Here is a 24,053-nt window from a genome sequence, read left to right on the forward strand (position 1 = left end):
TTTTTAATTATCTAAATTATTAAATTAATGGAATGTAATTTTTTTTTTTTTTTTCAAATTTTATTTCTATTTTGATTTAGAAAAAAAGTAAAAATTAAAAGAATTAAAAAATAGTGTAAAATTATAATGATAATAAAATAAGTGAAAATATATATATATATATATATATACTTTTGTTAATATTGTTTACAATAATTTATTTTATAAATAATAAATTACAACGTTACATATAGAATTAAAAATGGGGGATGTATAAGTCTTTCTACATATACATATATATATATTCTACATAATTTTATGTTTCTATAAATTTAAGAAATATGTATATAAAATTATATAGAATGTGATAATATATATATATATATATATATATATATATATATATATATATATACATTTGTATTAAACTACAATATTTAAAATATGAACAAAGAAGAAAAACAAAATTAATAAAGAAATAAAAACATTATTAATTTATATATATATAATATTTGTAACATCATTTTATGTAGAAAAAGATATTTTACTATAAAGTTGATTTTTTTATTTTTTAAAACCTTTAGTAACGAATACTGTTTATCAAAATAAAAAACACATATAATTTAAAATTATTAAATATAAGCAAATATGTCTACATAATATGTATATATTTATATATACAATATACCCACTTTATGATATTATTGAAACCACGGGAAAAAGTGCACATGTATGCACATATTTGCATATGTGAAAATTTTTAAATATTGAGGAAAAAAAAAAAAAAAAAAACCTTTTTCATAGTCTATGTTATAAATATTATACTTATACAAATAAATTATTACAATTAAAATAATAGAAGACATTTATAATATTTTTATTTTTGATGTTCTTATATATTTTTTTTTTTGGTTACTGTGTTATTTCGAATCCTCAAATATATGTAACAGTCAATATTATGAACATTATAATATTTTTTTTGTTTTTGTTTTTTATGAAGTTGTTTTTATATATATGCACACAATATACAAGTATACAGTGTCATGGAATATGTTTATATATTTTTTATAACTGTATGAATCTTATAACATGAATAATTTGTTGTCCTGCTCAACATATATATATATATATATATATATATAATGAAAAATGAAAAAGTAAAAATAAATAAAATAAAATAAAATTTAATAAAAGAGGGGAATTTGAAACCTGTACTGAATGAAAAAGAAAAACCAAAATATTTTTCCACAAGTAGAATTTATATTTATATGTAATAATAAAAAGTTTTACTTTGTTTTTTTCCTTTTCATTTTGATTTGATATGATTTTTATTATATTGTGTTTTAAAATGTTTTATACATTTGTAGAAAAACCTATGACATCATATATATATATATTTTAATAAATAATAAAATTGCACATTATATATATGTACCACTTAATGCGCTCAATGTCAATTTTTTTCTATTTTTCCATTTTTTTTTTTTTTTTTTTGTTAATTTAAAAGATATTCATTTATTAAATATTAATATATATTATAGATAAATGTTTATGTTATATTTATTTGTTCTTATATCTATATCTGTCTATATATACATATATATGTATATTTACTTTTGTTCTTTTGTTTGTCTATTTTGTTTTAGAACGAAACGATTGTTTCTATGGAAAATAAATGAAGTAGTTATATTTAATATACAAAATGAATTATTAGATAAATAAAATATTTAATTATTTTACGATATATATTTCTTGAAGACATATATGAAATGTATATTTATTACTATTATAATTTTTAATATATAAAATATATAATGGATTCTAGATTATAAAGAACATTTACGATTAATGTGCATAGAGTTTTTCTGATCATTGTATTAATAAAACATTTATTACATGTATGTATACATATATATTGTAATTTTTATGTTATTATATATATATATATATATATATATATATATAATTATATATGTATACTTTTTTTTCTTCTCCATTATTTCGTCTAAGATATATTGATGAGTATATATCTATTTTTCCATCAATTCGTTGGCATTTTTTTATGACTATGTTTTTTTTTTTTTTCTTTCTGTCAAAATTATATATTCATACATACTTTCTTTTCGATGTATATCTCTTTGTTTTGTTTCCTTTTTTTAATTATTCGAATTTTGAACATAAGTATATATATATGTATTAACATATTTACCCTTTTTTTCATTTCCTTGTTATTAATATATGAAGAATATCATATATATAAATTTTATTATTTATATATATTTTTCATATGTTTTATTTATACAACGTACTAAATATTTTTTGAAAAAAGGGTAAAAATACATATATATATATATGTGTATATATCGATATACAAAAACAGGTTTATAGTAGCATGCAGAATATTAATATGAAGGATTATTATATGGATAAGATTAAGAAGAATATTAATGAAATAAAGAAGTATCAAAATATAAATGTATTTCAAAAAACAAATGAAACTCACAATGAATTGTTTTATGAAATTAAAAATGATACGGTGAAATCTAATAATGAAAAAAAATATAAAAAGACAGAAGATATAATTAGTAATATATCAATGGATAAAAAAGAAATTAAAAATAATAATTGTAATAATATATCTTATAATGAATATGTGAGATTTGAAAGTGTACCTTTAAATAATTATGTCTTATATAACAATGACAAAATAATTAATAATGATCATGAAAAATATGACAATACATATAATAATTATGGATCGGTCATACATACATTAAATCTACATGATCTTAATAATATACCTAATCAAGGATATAACAATAATGTTGTCATTTCAACCAAAAAAAATAAAAATGATGCAATATATAATAATGATAAATATAAGATATCATATAACACAAATTGTTTTATAGATACAAAACAAAATATGAATATTAATAACAATGTTGGAACACAATATCATTTGGATAATAATAAAAATGGATATATAATAAATGAAAATATAAATTGTTATATAGAAAATAAATTGACTAATACATTAAATGATATAAATAAATGCGATGAAAAATATTATGATAAGTGTGAAAATGGAACTCGTATAAACAAAATTAATGATAAATATATATATGAAGATTTTAATAATAATGCAAGTGATGAAGATAATATTTATTTTCATAAACTGTTATCTACAAAAAATAGCAATGAAAAAAAATATGTTTTTCAAGAAAAAATACAAAAAAGAAATAATCATAAATATAAATATTGTTATAAAGACATGTCATATATTCCAAATAAGGAAAAATATAATTGTAATAATGATGTAGATATATTGAATAATAATTATGAAATGAAAAATAACTTACTGAACAATAAAAAAAAAATATATATAATTAATAGTAATGATAAAAAAATGGATTTGAGCTTACAAAATAAGAATGCTGAAAATATAGATATAGGAAAAGAAAATTGCGTACAAATATTTGACAATAAGAATAAAAAAAAAAATATATATATATACCAACAATCGCTTAATAATAATAATAATAATAATAATAATAATAATTTTCATTTGAAGGAAAATGAATTTGTTCATAAAAATGATGAGCCAATAAAATTAAGTAAATATATCCAAGATAATACAGAGCATATATATAACAATATGTGTGAAAAGAAAATTCATTATAATATAAAAGAAAATAATAAAAATGATGTATTAATAAATGATAATGCTGTGCATGCAGAAAAAGATATATGTGTAAAAACATCATGTCCAATATCTTTATTATCATCACATGATATTAATTTATCTACAAAGGTTAAGGAATATTTTGCAGGCTCCGAAAATATTAATTCACAAAGTGATCAATCTGATAAACGTAAAAACGAAAATTTAATAGAAAAAAATATAATAAATAAAAAAGAAATCAAGGATAATAGACATATTGAATTTGCAAACGTGGAAAAAAATAATTTGGAAAATATATATTTACATTGTCCAAATGTTTTTTATACAAATGATAAAATTTTACAAGAAGAGGTAAATGAAAATAGTATTAAAAAAAAAAGTATTTGTGATAAAATTAAAGGAACTGAAATATTAAACGAGACATCAAACTCTATATTATTAAATAAATATAATAAGTATGATATATGTGAAGAAAATAAAATGGGAAATAATAACTCACACATAATAAAAAATTTATACAAAGAACAAAAATTTTTGGATGAAGAAGGCAAATGTAACATACAAAATAGAAATGCAAATTTATATTATAATTATAATAAACAATTTCCAAATTCAGAAGAAATTTCCCATAATGAACATAAAATACAGTATAATATACCAAGACATAATACCTTCCATTTATTAGATGAACAAAATAAATACGATAAAAAAAATATTGAAAATGAAGAAGAATGCAAAATTTTTTCATTTTCCAATTTTATGTCATATGAAGAAAAATACCAAAATGATAATAATATGAAATGTATAAGTATCGTAAAAGGGCCTATAAGTAAGCAAGATATAATAGAAACAAAAGGAATTACAAATGAAATAGGTCAACCCTTATCGAATTATAACACATTCATAAATGATAAAAATGATAATATAATGCCACATATTGATAAGGAATCTAATGATTTGAGGAATTCAAATAAACTAACAAATTTGAATAAAGGACAAGCACAAAAAAGTTCTATATATGAAAAGGCTAATATAGATAATGATAAGGTAAAAAAGCAAAACATACATTCATTAAATGATAACAAAATTAAAAGAAATAAAACTTATATGAATGAAAAGGATACAAAAGAATATAATACAGAAAAGAGGAATAATATTAAAAGAAATCATAATGATAAAAAAAAGAATATATATATAAATGGGAATAAAAATATATTTTTATCAAATAAGAATTCTGAAAAAGTTCATTTAGATAATTATTATGATAATAATTTTGGAAGAAAAAAAAGGAGTTGTACAATTAATGATAATATAAATTCAACTGAAAAAAAACAATTAGAAAAAGAATTGGATATGTATTTAAAAATAGAAGGATTCTTATTATCATCATCAGCCAAGTCATCAGTATCTTTACCATCAAATTTATCAAATACATATTTGGGACAAAAAAATATAAATGAAGATATTAATTTATCTAATGAACTAAAAAAGCAATTTTCTAGTAATAATGAAAGGAAAAGGAGTACTATATTGACAACGGAATATTCCAACAAAATCGTAAATTATGAAATATCATCTAGTAGTATAGGCACATATGATAATTATGAAATTCAACAAGTATTTGATGAAGTATTAAACAATAGATGTACAGAAAGGGAATATTCTAAAAAGGGAAATTTGGAATATATGGACGATAAGGTTAATGCATTTCCTTCATCGAATCGTATGAATGATATGTCAAAGAAAATAAGTAAAATTTATAATAAAAATGATAATATAAATGATAACTGTAATGATAATATAAATGATAACTGTAATGATAATATAAATGATAACTATAATGATAATATAAATAATAACTGTGATGATAATAGAAATAATAACTGTGATGATAATATAAACAATAACTGTGATGATAATAGAAATAATAACTGTGATGATAATAAAAATGATAACTATAACGATAATAATATTAATAGTACTAACAGTTGTGATAATATAGTGAAAAATCAAAATAAACACTTGGATCATTGCATATCTAAAAAACATAATTCCTTACTTATAAATTTAATGAATAAAAAGAATCGAAAAAGAATGAGAAGTAGTCCAAATAATTTTCAAAAAAAACTTGATAAAGTATTTGATTTAATTGTTCTCCCTAAATCTGAAAAGGAACGTAATTTAATCGATAAAATTATTTATTGTCTAGATCCTTCATATGTAAATAACACACCTGATGAAGAAACAAAATGGAAACAAAAATTGAAATATATGCAAGAAAAATTTTTAGAATCAATACTTTGTATATCTTATCCAAATGATTTGTGGACAGAATCAACCTTTGAAGCTTATTTAGAATCATTAAATTTTAATTCATTATTAGATGATACATTTATAAAATATGAAAAAGATCTTAATATCAATTTGTTTCGTCCAGAAGAAGAAATTTTTTCAGATCCAGGAAATATTGGAGAAGGAGGTTTTGGAATTGTAACTAAAATGCGATTTTTAACATTCCCTCAATATTATGCTATAAAAAAAATATCAAAAGATCATATAATGAAATCTCAAGCAGCTGGACAAGCATATTTAGAAGCAAAATATCATTCTGTTTTGAGCCATGTAAATATAATAAAAATGTATGGTTGTATGCAAGATGAAGAATATATATATCATGTATTAGAATTTTGTTCGAAAGGGAGTATTTATTCTATATCTAAAAACTTTAAAAAAAGAAGAATTCCAGATGAATTGGCATATAAATATTTTTGTCATGTTGTTAATGGATTATATTATTTAAATCAAATGGGTATATTTCATAGAGATATAAAAATGGAAAATGTTTTAGTTGATCATAAAGATAATGCTAAATTATCTGATTTTGGTTTATCTGCTATGATATTAGGTAAAAAAAGTCATTCTTCATTATGTGGAACATTAGTTTATTTTTCTCCAGAAATAACTAGTGGTACTGGATATGATTGGAGATCTGATATTTGGTCCCTCGGTGTTTTGTTATATGAAATGTTAGTTGGAGATGTTCCTTTTGATGGTACAAAAACTCAAATAGTTGAATCCATATTTTCATGTAATTTGAAATTCCCAGATTTTGTAAACCCATTAGCTATAGATTTAATTAAAAAGACATTAGTTGTTGATGTAAATAAAAGAATAAGACTATGTGAATTATCTTCTGATCCTTGGATGCAACAAATGTGGAAATTAAGTTTTCAAAAAAATTTAAATACTAACCAAAATATAAATAATCTTAAAAAAGAAGATCAAAATGATTTTAATTTCATAAGTAATTTAATAAAAAAACAGTGTTTTATAAATAGTAGTCTCAACGCTTCTTTAAATTATGACAAATTAAAGAATGGTAAAAAAACATACAAACATTTGATACATAGTAATTCAAAGGATGATATGTATTCTTTGATACTGGAAACACAACAAAGATTAGCTGATTATTTAGAATTAGATGATTCGTATATGAGTGACAAAATTGATTCAACATCTGATACAATTAGTGAATATGATTCGAATAAGTATAATATATCTCAATTTTACAATCATTCAAATAAGGAAAAAAAATCTAAATATATTTCGGGTACAGCTATAAGAAAGGAATTTGAGAAGAACAATAAAAATAAAAATAAAAATAAATTGGATAAAAATAGCACTATAAAGGATCCTGTTATATCCAATGTTGTAGAAGAAAAACACACAGATAAGTGTTTAAATAAGAAAGTAAGGGAAGTATTTAAGAACGAAAAAATAAGGGAATCTAAAAATTTAAAAAAAGAAAAAAAAAAAAAAAAAGAATATGATATAATAACAAATAGAGAAAATATATATAATTCTATAAAAGAAAAATTTATCGAATCAAATAAAGATAACAATTTTGAGAAAAAAAATGATGATACAATAAAAAATGTTTTATCGAATGGGATGGTCATTAAATATAGTGATACGTATTCACAAATAAATGATCAATTGGATATTTCCAAAATGGATACTATTGATAATGACAATTTTGAAAAAATACTGAAAGGGAAAAAACAAAATGATTCAATTGAAACAAATAATATTTATATGGAGAAAAAAACAGTTGCAGATATAGAGAATGTAAATAACATTTCAACAACATATAATGATAATTTAAAAAATGAAGAATATATAAAAAAAAGCATGGATGTGTTTAATAATAAGAATGAGAAAATTTATTGTGAAAACCTTTTAAAAAATTGTACTACGGAAAAACAACATACACCTGTAAAAGAAGAAAGTGATAATAAAACTAGCAACGAATTAAAAGACGTTTTTCAAAAAATGGTTGAGTCATCATGTGAAAAAATAAATGTAAATAATGATAATATTGATAAATGTCATGTATTAAAAAACATTCCAACATTATATATATCTTCCTTCTCTGGATCGTTGGAAAATATTAATAAGATGACAAATGAAAAAATTGATATTGATACAAAAGATAGTGAAGAGGATTTAAAAATGGAAGAAAAATTAAAAACAATGAATACAGAGGTGAGTATCAATAATGAATATATAACGAATAAGATAAAACACAAAGAAATAGATAAACATATTGACAATAATTTAATGAATATAAAATATGAAGAAAATAATATTAATGATGATGTATCAAAAAATAGTTCTATTGAAGAATTAAACAAATCATATATACCAATATGTGTTCATAAGGAAGGTTCAACAGATATAATAAAACAAAATAAATGTTCTAAAATAAATTTAAAATTAAAGGATACTAATTTGGATGAGGTGATAAGAAAAGATCAACATGGTGAAGGTTTTAAATTTACAAATGAAAAAGGAGAACAGCAACAGAACGAAACGCAAATAAATTGCGGAAAAGATGAATTAATAAAGATACAAAATGTGGAAGAAAAGAAGATTGAAAAAAAAAATAATGATGAAAACAAGTTATCAAGTGATGTAAATACTGAAATATTAAGAAAATATATTTCTGATGTTAAGAACTCTCTATTCATAAAACAATCGATTAATAAAAATAATGGAAATAATAATATTAATAATGAATATATTAATGAGGAAAAGAAAGATAAGATAAATGAAAAAAAAGATGAAATAACTAATGATATGAAAATACAAAGTAATAATGAAACAGAAAAGGAACCTTTATTTTCAAAAATATTGAACAAAGCATTTGGGAAAAAATATACACATGAAAAAAATAATAAAAATGATAATTCTGTTGGGGATATACATAATTGTAATGATTCACATATATTACATAAAGGAAAAGGAGAATGTAATAAGAATGTAAATATCAGTAAAGAGAGAGAACATAAAAATATTGTTAAAATAGATGAAAATACAAGTATGTATGATAAATATATAGAAAAAATAAATAAATTATATTTGAATATAAAAAATAAGAAATTGATATATGACCTTGAAAATATGAAAAATGGAGGATCTGAAGAGAATATTAATAAATGTAATGATAATAATAAGGATCACATAATATGTAGCAATGAACATAAGGATAATCTGCATAATAAGAATCATAATGTTGATATGAATGACAATGGTGTGTATAAAGATTTGAATTATAAAATGGATAAATCTGAAGACTTACATAATAATAATAGTAATACCTTGAATAATTATAATTATAATTATATACATGCATACAAAATAGATACATCTAAATGTTATAATGATATGAATCAAAAAAATGAAAAACATTATTACATAAATAATCCTTATTATCATGAAGAGACACATAATAACAATTTAAATAATTTATATAATTCTAATGAATATCATAAGAGTGTTCAAAATACATCTCAAAAGAATATACCCAAATTGGGGAATACAATCTATGATAAATTCAATTGTGAAAAGTATATAGATGACAGGTTGTTAGATTTGGAAGAGAAAAGAATATGTAAAGCAAATTCTTGTTCTTTATATAAAGAAAATAAGAATAACGAAAAGACATTAATAGAATTAAAACAAGAAATTGTTGGTGATAATAATTTAATAACTAGAACAAGAATAACACCTGATTTTATTTCTGTTGATAAAAAATATATGAATTCGAGTAGTAGCGATAATGGAGATTTTATCATAGGACAGAAGAATAAATTAAATTGCAAAAATGGAGAAAAAGGACAAGATTGTTATACCAACAATTTTATCCTTAGTTCTTCTAATTCCGATTTTTCAAATGAGAAAAAATATAAAAATGAAGAAAAATATAAGAGTGTCAAATCGAACAATACACATATGAATAATAAATTTAAAGAATACGCACAATATGGAAAAGGAAATGAAAAAAATAGTTTTAGTGATTTTGAAGATAATATAACAAGAAATAATGATATGCATAAATATGAAAAAATCGAATTTAATAATAATAAAAAAAAAGGATCAAGTAATAATGAGAATAATGTTGTACCTTTTAAGCCTTTATGTTTTAACAATAAAGTAACATTTATGGCATTAGATAAATATAATGATATGGAAAATATGCATAATGTTAATGAGAATCAAAATGTGTCCGATATAAAAATAAACCATAAAAATGTTTTGGTGAATGGAAATAAAAGAATATCTTATGAATTATCCAATTTGGATTCATTAACAAAAATAAATAAAAATAATATTAGTAATAATTTAAATAATGTTAAAGAACAATCTCCTTCTTTTAATTCAACTACGAAAGGAAATAAACATAGTAGTTTTACATATAATACAGGACATAAAATTAATAATGCTGTTAAAAATAATAAAAGAAGTGTATCCACGAATAGGCGTTATTTAGTAATAAATAGTAATAATAATATAAAAGTAGGAAGTGCAAACATGTATAAAAAGAGTTTATCATATAAAGTTCCAACATGTAACACTAATTCTAAAGAACATAATAAAAATAATATCCCAAAGGAAACTCAAAAAAAAATGTCTTTAAGGGATTATATAAGGAATAATGATAAAATGTATACAAACGATAAACAAAAAATGAATAAAAAATGTGATTTAAAATATAACCAGAAAAATATTATAAAAGATAAAAAAAAAATAAATATTAAGCATAACTTAAAAAGTGATGCTAAAAGTTCGGCAAAAAAAATGTTTGCTCATAAATTACAAAATACCGACAAAAGATCAAATGATAAAATCAGTAGAAATATTAAAGCTTCTAATTCTATGAATAAAAGTTTGAAAGTAAAAAATTTGAACGATTTACAGAAAGGTATTAATGTATTAAAAAAGAATGATAAACATACGGAAAAAGAGAAGAACAATATTGTTGATTATAATTTGAATTTATTAGAGAATGAAATAGATACATATAAAAATACAAAGAAGGAAGAAAATATTGATGAAAAAGAAAATCATCATTGTAATGATAAATCATCCTTAAATAAAAATAAGGAAGTAGAAGTTGATAATAAAAGGGAAGATAATAATACGAATGAAAATCAAAATGAATATGATAATAAAAAATTATCAATAAATAAACAAAATGATGATCAAAATATAGTACAAGTTGAGAAAATACAAAATGATTTAATATTAAATAATAAAAAGGGTAACAATGCAATTATGAAAGGAGATAATTCAAACTGTATTAATATGAAAGAAAAAATATCCAAAATAAATGTAAATAAAAGTGTAAATGAAAATATTAGTAACACAAAAAATATGTCAATATATAGTGAAACAAATAACAAAATGGATAATATGGAAAATAGAAAAAATAACAATTCTTCAAAAGATGTGATTAAAAATAATTTAACTTTAAATAGCGTACAAAAGAATAGAAAAATGTTACTTCCAAACAATTTAAAAAATTCAAAAGTAAAAGAATATTTAAAAAGCAAAATAGAAAAAATAAAAATGAAAAATGATTATAATTTGTTATACAATACTATGGATAGTCAAAATAATATTAATAAAAAATCTAAAATTTTAGACATATATAATAAGGAATGTAATTCTAAGGATATTCTAAATTTATCAAATATTCATGATAACAAAAGATCAACAAGTGAATTTTTACGAGGTTCCAATTCAAAAGAATTTAATAATAAAAGTGAAGATTTAAAAAATGTTAAAATGGCTAGAAATGTAACATATACATCAACTAATAAATTGGGACAAAATGCGAAACCTACCATTTTACCAACATATATAAACAAAGAACAAATACAAAAACATAAAAATAATGAAAACAAAAAAAATATAATAAGAAATAATGAAAAAATATCAAGGAGTAAAAGTGAAGGAATAAAACATTTACGTCTTTCTTCTTCAGATAGTGATTTGTCGTGTTATTTAGATGCTTTTAAAAATACATTTCACGACAAAATTAATAATATAGCCAACAAAATTAAAGGAGATGAAAATCGTGATGAAACACACTTGCAAAAAGGTAATGGAAATTATATAGAAAAAAATATTATACAAAAGAAAGAATGTTTAAACAGTAATATCAACAAGAATGTAGTTAGTAATTATAAAAATAAATTTAATACAAAAAAAAAATTATACACAAATGTTGTATCTAATAGAAACCTTAATCTTTCTAATGTAAAAAGTAAGATAGACACAAATATTCATAAGAAATCTAATAATATGGAAGAAAATATATTAAATAAGAAGAATAATTATGTAACATATAATGAATATAACAGAAGAACAAAAAGTGCCAAAATTTTTAATAAATCGGATAATTTATTAAATACAACTATTAATACATGCAAAAGTTCTTCTATAACAAATAATATGAAAAATTCAAAACATGTTGTAATGAATAAAGTGATATCATCATCTAAGAGAGATAATTCTCTAAAATTGAATGAAAAGTTTTCAGAATATAAAAGATCCCCTATGAAAGTAAATGATTCTGTGCACACAGAAACTGAGGATACAAAATATGAAGAAGAACTACAAAAGAAATTGTTATTATTAAACAAAGATAATATATATAAGAAGGACGAAAGAAAATATGCTTCTAAAAATGATGATGAGAAATTAGATCACTTGGATTTTCAAAATTGTGTTAATAGGAATGATGAATTAGATGATGTTAAAGAAGTTGAAGTAATGGATAAGAATAAAAAAGAAAATGATGATAAAAAGGGAATATATGATAATGAAAAGAAAATGAGTGATAATAATAATAATAATAATAATAATAATAATAGGGATGGAAAATATAATGATAATTGTGATTATTATAATATGGATGATACACAAAAAATCGATAAGCACAATAAATATAATGTTAAAAATATATATTCTGAAACTAATATGTATGGTAATAATAATAAGAATATATCTTCTAATATTTATTATGAAGAAAAAGATAATAAAATGAATAATATGCATGAAAAATATTATAAAACATTACCTAGTCGAATTAAAAACTATAAGGATTCGGATACGATGTTTGATGAAGAAGAATTAAATATCATTGAAGGACATATTATGAAACATGTTTCTTTTGAAAATTTAGAAGGTGTTATTTCTAGTTCAGATACAACAAAAAATAGTAACAAACTTAAAAGAAATTATACTTTTAGTAATATTAAATATAAGAATAATACAAACAATACATCAAGTGTTGAACGAAATTACTCAACCTTACCTAACATCAATATTGATCATATGAATGCTTATAGAAAATCACCAAAAGAAGAAGAGAATAAAAATTCCAATGTGAATGTATTTATAAAAAATAATCATCATATTGAAAAACAATATATAAACCAAAACAATAATACTAATAAGGATATTATGAATGATAAAAAGAATATATATAATCAATCTATACAAGCATATTTAAATGGTGGTAGAAATTTAAATAATATGAATAATATAAGAAATAAGGAAAATACGAAATCTAATATATCATCTTATCAATATAATAAACGTTTACATAGTGAACAAAAAGTTACTATATCAAATAGTTATAATCGTCAGATAAGTCAAACAATGAATACTCATTTCAACAGAAGAAATACCTCGCATGTAAAAAATAAAAGTGAGATCAATACTATTAGTGGTAAAATAATACCAGTTATGTCAAATAATAAAAAAGATACATTATTGACACAAAACAATGTGACAAAACCTGTATCCAAAGAATATATTAGAACATATACACTTAATACATATGGTATGAATAATATAGGTAATAAGAATAATTTAGGAATGAAAAAAATAAATAGTACATACAGTAATAATAATAATAATAAGAGGATAGAAAAAAGTAACAGTACCTTATTTATGGTAAATCTTAAAAAAATAAATTCACTTAACAATAGTACAGAAAATACCAATATGACTAAAAAAATCGAAGCATTAGGTACAGAATTTATAAAGTCTGATAACAGAGAAAAATTAAATGGCAACTTCAATATAAAAAGAAATGTTAGTGCTACAATTTTAAATAAGGCAACATAAAGTTGTTATTAATATGAAATATATTTAAATGTAAAAAGTTATAAACGCTCATTATAAAAGTGTAAATAAATTCGTTAATAAAAATAGCTATATAATACATAGGGGAATAAATAGTGTAAGTAGTAGTACAACTGAAAAGTTAAAGTATATACAAATTAAATAATATTTATAAAAGAATATCAATAAATTTACATCAAAAGATAATTTTTATTGATTAATAAATATCATTTCAAATTTAGGAAGAATCATAATGATCCTTTAAAAAAAATTCAAAAGGCTCTATAAATAAATATAACCAAGAGGATTATTAAAAGTTTTTCTGATGCATCAAATTAATGATATGTAAAAAAAATGAATTAATAAAACTTTCTTTGTCATTAAAAATAAGCAGACAAAAACTATTTTATATACATATAACCATATAGAATTGTTTATGTATTTCCTATAAATTTGGATACTTTTGGTGAACAAAAGTTCAAATGAATAATTAAATGATTCTATATAACTCATATATTCAAAACCACGAAACTTATGTGGTTCAATGATACATATAAATATAAATAAATATATATATATATATATATATATTCATTTAGATAATTCTTTTGTTTTTTTTTTTTCTTTTTTTTTAATTATATATAATTTTATACAGTGTTATACCAATAATTCAATAGCCATTTTTTATTTATATATTTTTTTATATGATTAACATTAAAATATGATTTGTAGTTTTCATATTTTATGATATAAATTATTATGTGTTATATATTTAATAAGAAACAAAAAAAAAAATTAAAATATAAATTTAAAAAAAAAAATAATCAATCATTCTGTTATATAATGGAGTGAAACTTTTAAGATTATTAAAAAAAAAAAAAAAAAAAAAAAAAAAAGCAGAAATGAAAAACATTTCTTCTAATAAATCTATGAGGAATGAATCAGAATATTATAACTTAAGTGAATAATATTAATTATAAGCAATACACATTATGCAATAACATTATAAAATACTTTTGATTATACTATATTATATAAACCCTTTCCTTTTTCTTTATTCATACATATATATATATATATTAGACATATTATAATTCCTGTTTGTTTATTTATACACTTTGAGAATTTAAAAATTCTATTAAAAACAATGTTTAATTTAAAAATTTAAGAATATATATACATATATTAATTTCAATACATAAAAACAGAATGAAAGTAAAAGAAAAAAAAATATATATATTAGGAATAATATAATATATTGTTAATACATAATCCTCACATATATATACAACTAAAAATATTTCATTAAATAATACATATATGTTTTTTTACTTTTATGTATTTCACAAATTTATTCTACAAGAATTTTATACTATTATTTTGTTGCAAATGGTGAATCAATGATTAATAAGAAAAGTGTAAAATATATATATATATATAATTTACCCCAAATTATATTAATTGTTTTCTTTAAAATATGCATGTTCTAAAGCTTGTCTAGCTGTTATTCTTTGGTTTGGATCAAGCTTTAGCATTTTTGAAAGCAAGTCGATACCAGATTCGTCTAATCCCTTCAACTATAAAGACAAAATAAAAAATATGTGTATTAAATAATATATATTTTATATACCAGTATAAAAAGAAATAAATATTATTTCTATATAGACACACAAATATAAATATATAAATATATATATATATATATATATATATATATATATATGTACTTATTTATTATTTCATATTTTGTTTACAAATGATTCCCATGGCAAAGGTTCATATACGGTAAAATTAGGATCATATTTTGGTAGTTCAGTTACATTAGGCCAATTTTTAGAATTAGGTGTTCCTAGAATTCTAAATATTCTCATTAATTGGTCTGCTTCAGATACCCCTGGAAATAATGGGGTTCCATTTACCATTTCAGCAAATATACATCCAACACTCCATATATCAATAGTAGTTGAATATTTCTTTGATCCCATTAAAACATCTGGTGCTCGATACCATAAGGTTACTACTTCATGTGTATATTTCCTTACAGGAATTCCAAATGCTCTGGAAATATTTAATTATAAAAATTGGAATATTTATTATAATTATTGGGTTTATTATATATTTGTTATATTCTTAATACAATAAAAAATAATATTATATCTGGCGATTATATAAATACATAAAATTAAATATTCTAATATTATAACATTTAATACATATTTTATTTACCTTGCTAGCCCAAAGTCGGCAATTTTTAATTCTCCCTCTCTATTTATTAATAAATTCTGGGGCTTCAAATCTCTGTGTAAAACACGACGGTCATGACAATAAGCTATGCCATTTAGAAGCTGAAGTAAAAATGATTTTGCTGTTACGGATTCCAGCCCTCCTATACAGTGTAGTTTATAAAATGGAAAATAATAAATAAAATAAATAAATATAAATATAAATATATATATATATATATATATATATATATTCTTATACATTTTCCACGCTCCATAATTAATACATTAAAAAAGTGTTCATTTAATATTTTTTTACCATCACAAACATCTAGAAGTTTCTTAAGATCTTGATCAAGATGCTCAAAAACTAAAACTAATCTTTTCTTTGTGTGTATGACATCATACAACTTCACTATGTTGGAATGTTTCAATTCTTTCAAAATGCTAATTTCTCTTATTGCTATATAGGAAAATTTAAAAGAAAAAAAAATTAGGAAATTATGTACATCAAATAAATTTATATAAAACCTTTTTGCTTTTATATTTTAATCATATATGTTATGTGAAAGTATTAGTAATATTAACCTGGACATTTAATAATATAAAAATATTCATAAATAAATATACATATATATATATATATATATGTAGTAATATAAATTTTATATGATATATATTTTTGTAGTACTTGTTGATGGAATTCCTTCATCTTCTTTTTCTAATCTAATTTTTTTTAAGGCAAAAGTTTCACCATAATTATTTTGGGCTTTGTAAACTACCCCATATGTTCCCTCTCCTATTTTTTCTAAACCATGATATTTCTCCATGTTTATACTTAAGTAAAAATCACAAATTGTGTGCTTTTACTTTTTCTTTTTTCAATATTGTATTCACTTTATCATTAGAATAAATAAAACACAAAAAAATATTTTTAAAATGAAAAATATGAGAAGTAAATTTACTATTACAAAATATAAAAACATGTAAAGGCGGAAATATAACAGTCACTATTTATACACAATATATATATATATTATTTTAGCTCATATTGTTATATTTTTGCTTATATATTATTTATATGTTTTAATATATATTATTTTGATAAATTTACACATATATAATTTACTTATAATTATTTATTACATTTATATTTTTATTCTTAATTTAATAAGTTAATAAATTTGAAATTATGAATAGTATAAATATATATTTTTTTTAACAAACATTCTTTTCATTCTTCGCTTATCTGTTTTTTTTATTTTAAATTATCTTATTTTATTTTTAATGAAAGAGCTATACAAAAATGTAACGAATTATAATATATCACGTTAATAATTTACACATCAGCTAAGAAAATGTAGATAGAAAAAAAATATTCCGTATATATATATATATATATATATATATATATATATATATATTTATATTTACATTTAAGCAAAAACAAGAAGAAGAATATAAGCTTTCTTATATATTTATTTAAATATTTACTAGATATAATTCAATATTTCTATATATAATAATAATCATTCTATATTTATAAACAATATAACTTTTATTTTAAGATTGTTGTTAATTTTCTTTTTAATTTCTCCTTTTTTCTTTAATTTCTTTCATATAATAAAATTATAGTTATATTTTGTATGAACAAAATATATAAATATATACATATATTTATATATATATGTTCAAAATTATTCCTGGACGCACGAAAATAAAATATATATACGAATATATAATTTTATAAATGTGCATAAGCATGTGAAGAAACAAAAAAAAAAAAAAAAAAAAAAAAAAAAAAAGGAAAAATATAATTATAAATATAAATATGAAATAAATATAAAATATAAAACTTCAATATATATATCTAATTATATATATTTCTGTATGAAATTAGTTTATTTCTTGGCTGGTGCTTTAGCTGTGACAGCTCCTGGTTCTTTCTTTTCAACTGATTTAATGATACCAACAGCAATGGTTTGTCTCATATCACGAATGGCAAATCTTCCTAATGGTGGATATTCAGTAAAGGTTTCGACAACCATAGGTTTTTTAGGTTCTAAACTAACCAAAGCGGAATCTCCGGATTTAATGGCTTTTGGGTTTTCTTCAACAACTTTACCTGAACGTTTGTCGATTTTAGAATCAATGTTTAAAAATTTACATGAAATGTGGGATGTGTGACAATCCAAAACAGGGGTATAACCATTTTTGATTTCACCAGGGTGGTTTAAGATAATAACTTGAGCAGTAAATTTGGAACATCCTTTTGCTGGTTCATTTTTGGTATCTGAAGCGACGTAACCTCTCTTAATTTCCTTGACGGAAACGTTCTTTACGTTAAAACCAATGTTGTCTCCTGGTCTGGCTTCTTCTAAAACTTCATTATGTATTTCAATTCAGTAAGATTTTATTTCAATATAATTTTAAGAATAATAATAATATATATTTAAGAAAATTAAAGAAAAAAAAAAAAAAAATTAAAATAAAAAAAAGAATGAAAGGAAAAGAAATAAGATATAATTTTTTTTTTAAAATACTATTTATATGACCAAGTCATTTTTTTTTATATTCATATAAATGATTATATGATTTTTTGAAGCATATATTATTTTATTTATATATAATATATTTATAAATATATTATATTTTTTTACATATATATAGGAATATATAATTATTATATATATATATATATAATATATATATAATTTTATTTTAGTTTTATAATATTTTTATTTTTTTCTGCATATTTATTAAATATATATATATATTATTCATCATTATATATAAATATATAAAATATAATATAAATAATTTGTTATATGTACTTATATGTTTTTTTATTTTTTGAATAATATTATTCATATATTTTACTATATACGTAGTAATTTTTAATATTACATTTTTTTTATAGTGGATGATATATAAATGGGGTTAAGAGGGGTGAACCGTTAAGAGGTACCTTCTAGTATATGACCGAATATATATTATTCCCCTCAAGAAAAATCTTTTAAAAATATATATATATAAATATATATAATATATAGGTGAATTATTTATTTATTTTTTTTTTTTTGCGAATTAAGATTATTTCATTATCCTCATTATATAAAAATATCTGTATTCCTCTGAATTTTAATAAATATATATTATTATTTATTGTATATTTATAATTAATAAAACATATAATAAATAAATGTATGTTAAAAGTATTTCAATTTATTATTTATGTTATACCTATAATATTATTATACATTTAATATTATGGGTATTTCAATAAATTTACTATAGAGTATATAATATTACATTTACTTAAATAATCTTATAACATAAAATTATATGTACCATATCGATACCAGTACGGATTTATAAATAAATAATGTATAATTATAAAAATTTACGTATATATTACTTTTTTTTCACATAATATATATATTTAATATTATTATATATATATATAATATATATTATACCTTCCTATGTTAAAAAAAAAAAAAAAAAAATTTATAATAATTTTTTTTTTTTTAATGTTATACATATAATTCAATAATAAAGCTTTAAGATAATAAAAAATATGTTAATAAAAAAAAATATAATATTATATATGTAATAAAATAAATAATAAAATTTAAATTTATTCACTTCATATAATTTATTGTAAATTTTTTTTTTTTTTCTTTCACATTACCAATTCAAAAATAATATAAAATAATATATTATATATATTTTATATTATAAAAAGATAATAAAAAAAAAAAAAACCAAAGAAAATCTGAAAGATATATATTTCTTTTACATTTAAATAAAAATTTCTTATATATTAATTAAAAAAATATATTCAAAATGGGAAAGGAAAAAACACATATTAACTTAGTCGTCATTGGTCACGTCGATAGTGGAAAATCAACCACTACAGGTCACATTATTTACAAATTAGGAGGTATAGATAGAAGAACAATTGAAAAGTTTGAAAAGGAATCTGCTGAAATGGGTAAGGGTAGTTTCAAATATGCATGGGTTTTAGATAAACTTAAGGCAGAAAGAGAAAGAGGTATTACTATTGATATTGCCTTATGGAAATTTGAAACACCAAGGTATTTCTTTACTGTCATTGATGCACCAGGTCACAAGGATTTTATTAAAAATATGATTACTGGTACTTCTCAAGCAGACGTTGCATTATTAGTTGTCCCAGCAGAAGTAGGTGGTTTTGAAGGTGCCTTTTCAAAAGAAGGTCAAACAAAGGAACACGCTTTATTAGCATTTACCTTAGGTGTGAAACAAATTGTCGTTGGTGTTAATAAGATGGATACCGTCAAATACTCTGAAGACAGATATGAAGAAATTAAAAAAGAAGTTAAAGATTACTTGAAGAAAGTAGGATATCAAGCTGATAAAGTTGACTTCATTCCCATCTCAGGTTTTGAAGGAGATAACTTAATTGAAAAATCAGATAAAACACCATGGTATAAAGGAAGAACATTAATAGAAGCCCTTGATACTATGGAACCACCAAAGAGACCATATGACAAGCCATTAAGAATTCCACTCCAAGGTGTTTACAAAATTGGTGGTATTGGTACTGTCCCTGTAGGTCGTGTTGAAACTGGTATCTTAAAAGCAGGTATGGTTTTAAACTTTGCTCCATCAGCTGTTGTTTCTGAATGTAAATCAGTTGAAATGCACAAGGAAGTTTTAGAAGAAGCCAGACCAGGAGACAATATTGGTTTTAACGTAAAGAACGTTTCTGTTAAAGAAATTAAGAGAGGTTACGTCGCTTCAGATACCAAAAATGAACCAGCAAAAGGATGTTCCAAATTTACTGCTCAAGTTATTATCTTAAATCACCCTGGTGAAATCAAAAATGGATATACCCCAGTTTTAGATTGTCACACATCTCACATTTCATGTAAATTTTTAAATATTGATTCTAAAATCGACAAACGTTCAGGTAAAGTTGTTGAAGAAAATCCAAAAGCCATTAAATCTGGAGATTCAGCTTTAGTTAGTTTAGAACCTAAAAAACCTATGGTTGTTGAAACCTTTACTGAATATCCACCATTAGGAAGATTTGCTATTCGTGATATGAGACAAACCATTGCTGTCGGTATTATTAAATCAGTTGAAAAGAAAGAACCCGGAGCTGTTACAGCTAAAGCACCAGCCAAGAAATAAATGTAATTAATCATTTATATTTTCTTTATATAAATTTATATTTTAATATACATATATTATATATTTAATATCTTTTAATTTTTTTTTTTTTTTTTTTTTTTTTTTTTATATATATATATATTTATAAAATAAAAATGAAAAAAGAAAAGGAATATATATATATGCATGTATTTATATTAAAATTAAAATAATTATATATATATAAATATAATTTCATTATTATGGCAGTTTTTACATTAATTTTTTATTTCATAAAGTATTTAATACAAAATAATAGTATATACACTATTACAATATAATATAAAATAAATAAAATATAGTTATATAAACTTTTAACTAATTAAGAAAATCGGATAAAATAAATCATTTAATATATATTAAAGATTATATTATATATATATATATATATATATATATATAAACATATATATTTATGTTTATTTATTTACTTAAACAAATGAAAAATAATTGTAGCATTTCAATAATATTACATTTTTCTCGTATTCTTTTTTTTTTTTTTTTTTTTTCATTCCATATATAGTGGATTTGATGAAATGTTAAAAAAAACTTTATTATCATATAATCGTTTTTAAATAAGACATAGTTTTCTTATATTCTTTTTATCAATGAATTTATTATATTTGTTCTAAATACTCATAACTGAAGTCACAATTAGTTATTTTGTTTTATTTTATATATTTTTGTTTTTTTACCGGTTGAATAAAAATAGTATATGTACAATTAATTATATTTAATATGTTTATTTTATGTTCTTTAGAATAATGCTTATTCGGTACATATATTTATCAAGTTGTTTAAATTTATTTATATGTTTATTTTTTTTTTTTTTTTTTTTTTTTTTCTCATTTTAGTATAATTTAATATATATAATAATATATTATATATATTATTATATTTGTTGAGAATTATTCAATTATCTCTTCTTTTATAAAATCATAAAAAGAAAAATAAATAAAGAATTAATGTTTATATAATATACCTTATACATACCTAAGATTTTCAGTTAGGAAAAGGGGGGGAAAAATATAATTGAAAATTCATATGAACAATATTAAAATTATTATATAAATATATATACCTATAAGTATATATATATATCACTTTTCTATTTTTTTAATGAATTTATGAAATTAAGGAAGGAAATTATATTTTTATAAAAATGAAAAAAATAATTATATAATAGAGAATTAAGTAATAAAGAACTAAATAATTTGTGTAATTACATATATATATATTATATTTCTTATGTATTTAAGAATTTTAATATAATGAGAGGAAATAGGTGTCATGTAGAAATATGAAATATATTTTTCTTTTTTTGGTCACCTTAATTATAATTAATTTGAATATCATAGAACCAAAATATTTATTTGGATATTCGTATTATGGTAATCCAAAATGTCCTATAAATACACCATATGATAAAAAATACATATGTTCCTTCATCTTAAATAATAATAAAAAGAATTCCTATAATTCAAGAATAAAGTGTATAAAAAATAATTCAATAATTCCTAATGATATTGCTGAAGGTAAAGTAAGATTACGATTTGCTCCAAGCCCAACAGGCTTTTTACATGTTGGAGGGTGTAGAACTTTTTTATATAATTATATTTTATCAAAACAAATGAATGGTTCTCTAATACTTCGACTAGAAGATACAGATATCAAAAGAAACACCAAAAATTCATTAGATGAAATAATAAAGGATTTAAAGTACAATATATATATATATATATATATATATATATATATATATGTACATTAGTGATTATGAATTCATTTTATATATAATATAAATGTGTATCCGTGTGATAAGTTTATTCATATACTTATTTATTATATATATATATTTATTTATTTATTATTTCCTTTTATTATAGATGGCTCAATTTAACCTGGGATGAGGGACCCGATAAAGTTGGAGAATATGGACCGTATAAACAATCCGAAAAAATAGAACTATACAAGTTAAAAAATAATAATAATAAAATAATATAAATAATTTTCTTTTTTTCTTTTCTTCTCCTTTTTTTTATATAATATATTATATTCATACTTACGCTTTAATAATATTATTGACATATTTTACATATATATTTCACATTACAGAAAAATAGCACACCAATTTGTTAATGAAGGAAAAGCGTATTTTTGTTTTTGCTCCAAAGAGGAGTTACAAGAATTAAAAGAAAAGGTGATAAAAATTTAAATAAATAAAAAAAAAAAATAAATAAATAAAAGTAAAAGCAGTTTCTTATATACTATTAATTGTAAATAAATCAGCTTGTATAATACTTATATCAACATATTGTTATTTTTCTTTTACCTTTTTTTTTTTTTTTTTTTTTTTCTTCTCTTTTTGTAGTCCAAAATGATCAAGAAAAAATACATTTATAATAGAAAATGTCGAGATATGAATAGTGAAGAAATTAAAAAGAAATTAGAACAGAATATTACATATACCATTCGTTTTAAATCGCCAT

The 24,053-nt window shown here is 20.4% G+C and overlaps 4 protein-coding genes and 1 pseudogene across 4 annotated transcripts in view, besides 1 other annotated feature; 3 read left to right on the forward strand and 2 right to left on the reverse strand.

Annotated features, from left to right (window-relative positions):
* Positions 1 to 2,386: 2,386 nt before the first annotated feature.
* Positions 2,387 to 14,146, forward strand: PADL01_1355800 (serine/threonine protein kinase, putative; the record flags this gene model as incomplete). Its single annotated transcript, XM_028684125.1, has 1 exon — positions 2,387 to 14,146. One exon carries the CDS (start codon positions 2,387 to 2,389, stop codon positions 14,144 to 14,146), a length of 11,760 nt encoding a protein of 3,919 aa, XP_028540234.1.
* A 1,454-nt stretch (positions 14,147 to 15,600) lies between these two features.
* Positions 15,601 to 17,195, reverse strand: PADL01_1355900 (protein kinase 5; the record flags this gene model as incomplete). Its single annotated transcript, XM_028684127.1, has 5 exons — positions 15,601 to 15,720; positions 15,898 to 16,201; positions 16,370 to 16,529; positions 16,685 to 16,828; positions 17,057 to 17,195. 5 exons carry the CDS (start codon positions 17,193 to 17,195, stop codon positions 15,601 to 15,603), a joined length of 867 nt encoding a protein of 288 aa, XP_028540235.1.
* Positions 17,196 to 18,266: 1,071 nt separating this feature from the next.
* PADL01_1356000 lies at positions 18,267 to 18,758 on the reverse strand (annotated as a pseudogene).
* Positions 18,267 to 18,758: a sequence feature (elongation factor 1-alpha, pseudogene).
* Positions 18,759 to 20,214: 1,456 nt separating this feature from the next.
* PADL01_1356100 (elongation factor 1-alpha) lies at positions 20,215 to 21,546 on the forward strand (the record flags this gene model as incomplete). The annotated part of the gene is made up of 1 exon (XM_028684128.1): positions 20,215 to 21,546. One exon carries the CDS (start codon positions 20,215 to 20,217, stop codon positions 21,544 to 21,546), a length of 1,332 nt encoding a protein of 443 aa, XP_028540236.1.
* A 1,318-nt stretch (positions 21,547 to 22,864) lies between these two features.
* Positions 22,865 to 24,053, forward strand: part of PADL01_1356200 (glutamate--tRNA ligase) — a gene marked incomplete at both ends in the record, with an annotated part of 2,587 nt that continues 1,398 nt past the window's right edge. The window contains 4 exons of the mRNA XM_028684129.1: positions 22,865 to 23,283; positions 23,451 to 23,537; positions 23,680 to 23,764; positions 23,936 to 24,053. The exon at positions 23,936 to 24,053 is cut by the window's right edge and continues 184 nt beyond it. Of these exons, the coding sequence (XP_028540237.1) occupies positions 22,865 to 23,283; positions 23,451 to 23,537; positions 23,680 to 23,764; positions 23,936 to 24,053 (709 nt within the window). The remainder of the gene's footprint in view (positions 23,284 to 23,450; positions 23,538 to 23,679; positions 23,765 to 23,935) is intronic.

This window comes from Plasmodium sp. gorilla clade G2, assembly GCF_900097015.1.
Source record: "Plasmodium sp. gorilla clade G2 genome assembly, chromosome: 13".
NCBI classification, from domain to species: Eukaryota; Apicomplexa; class Aconoidasida; order Haemosporida; family Plasmodiidae; genus Plasmodium; species Plasmodium adleri (nom. inval.).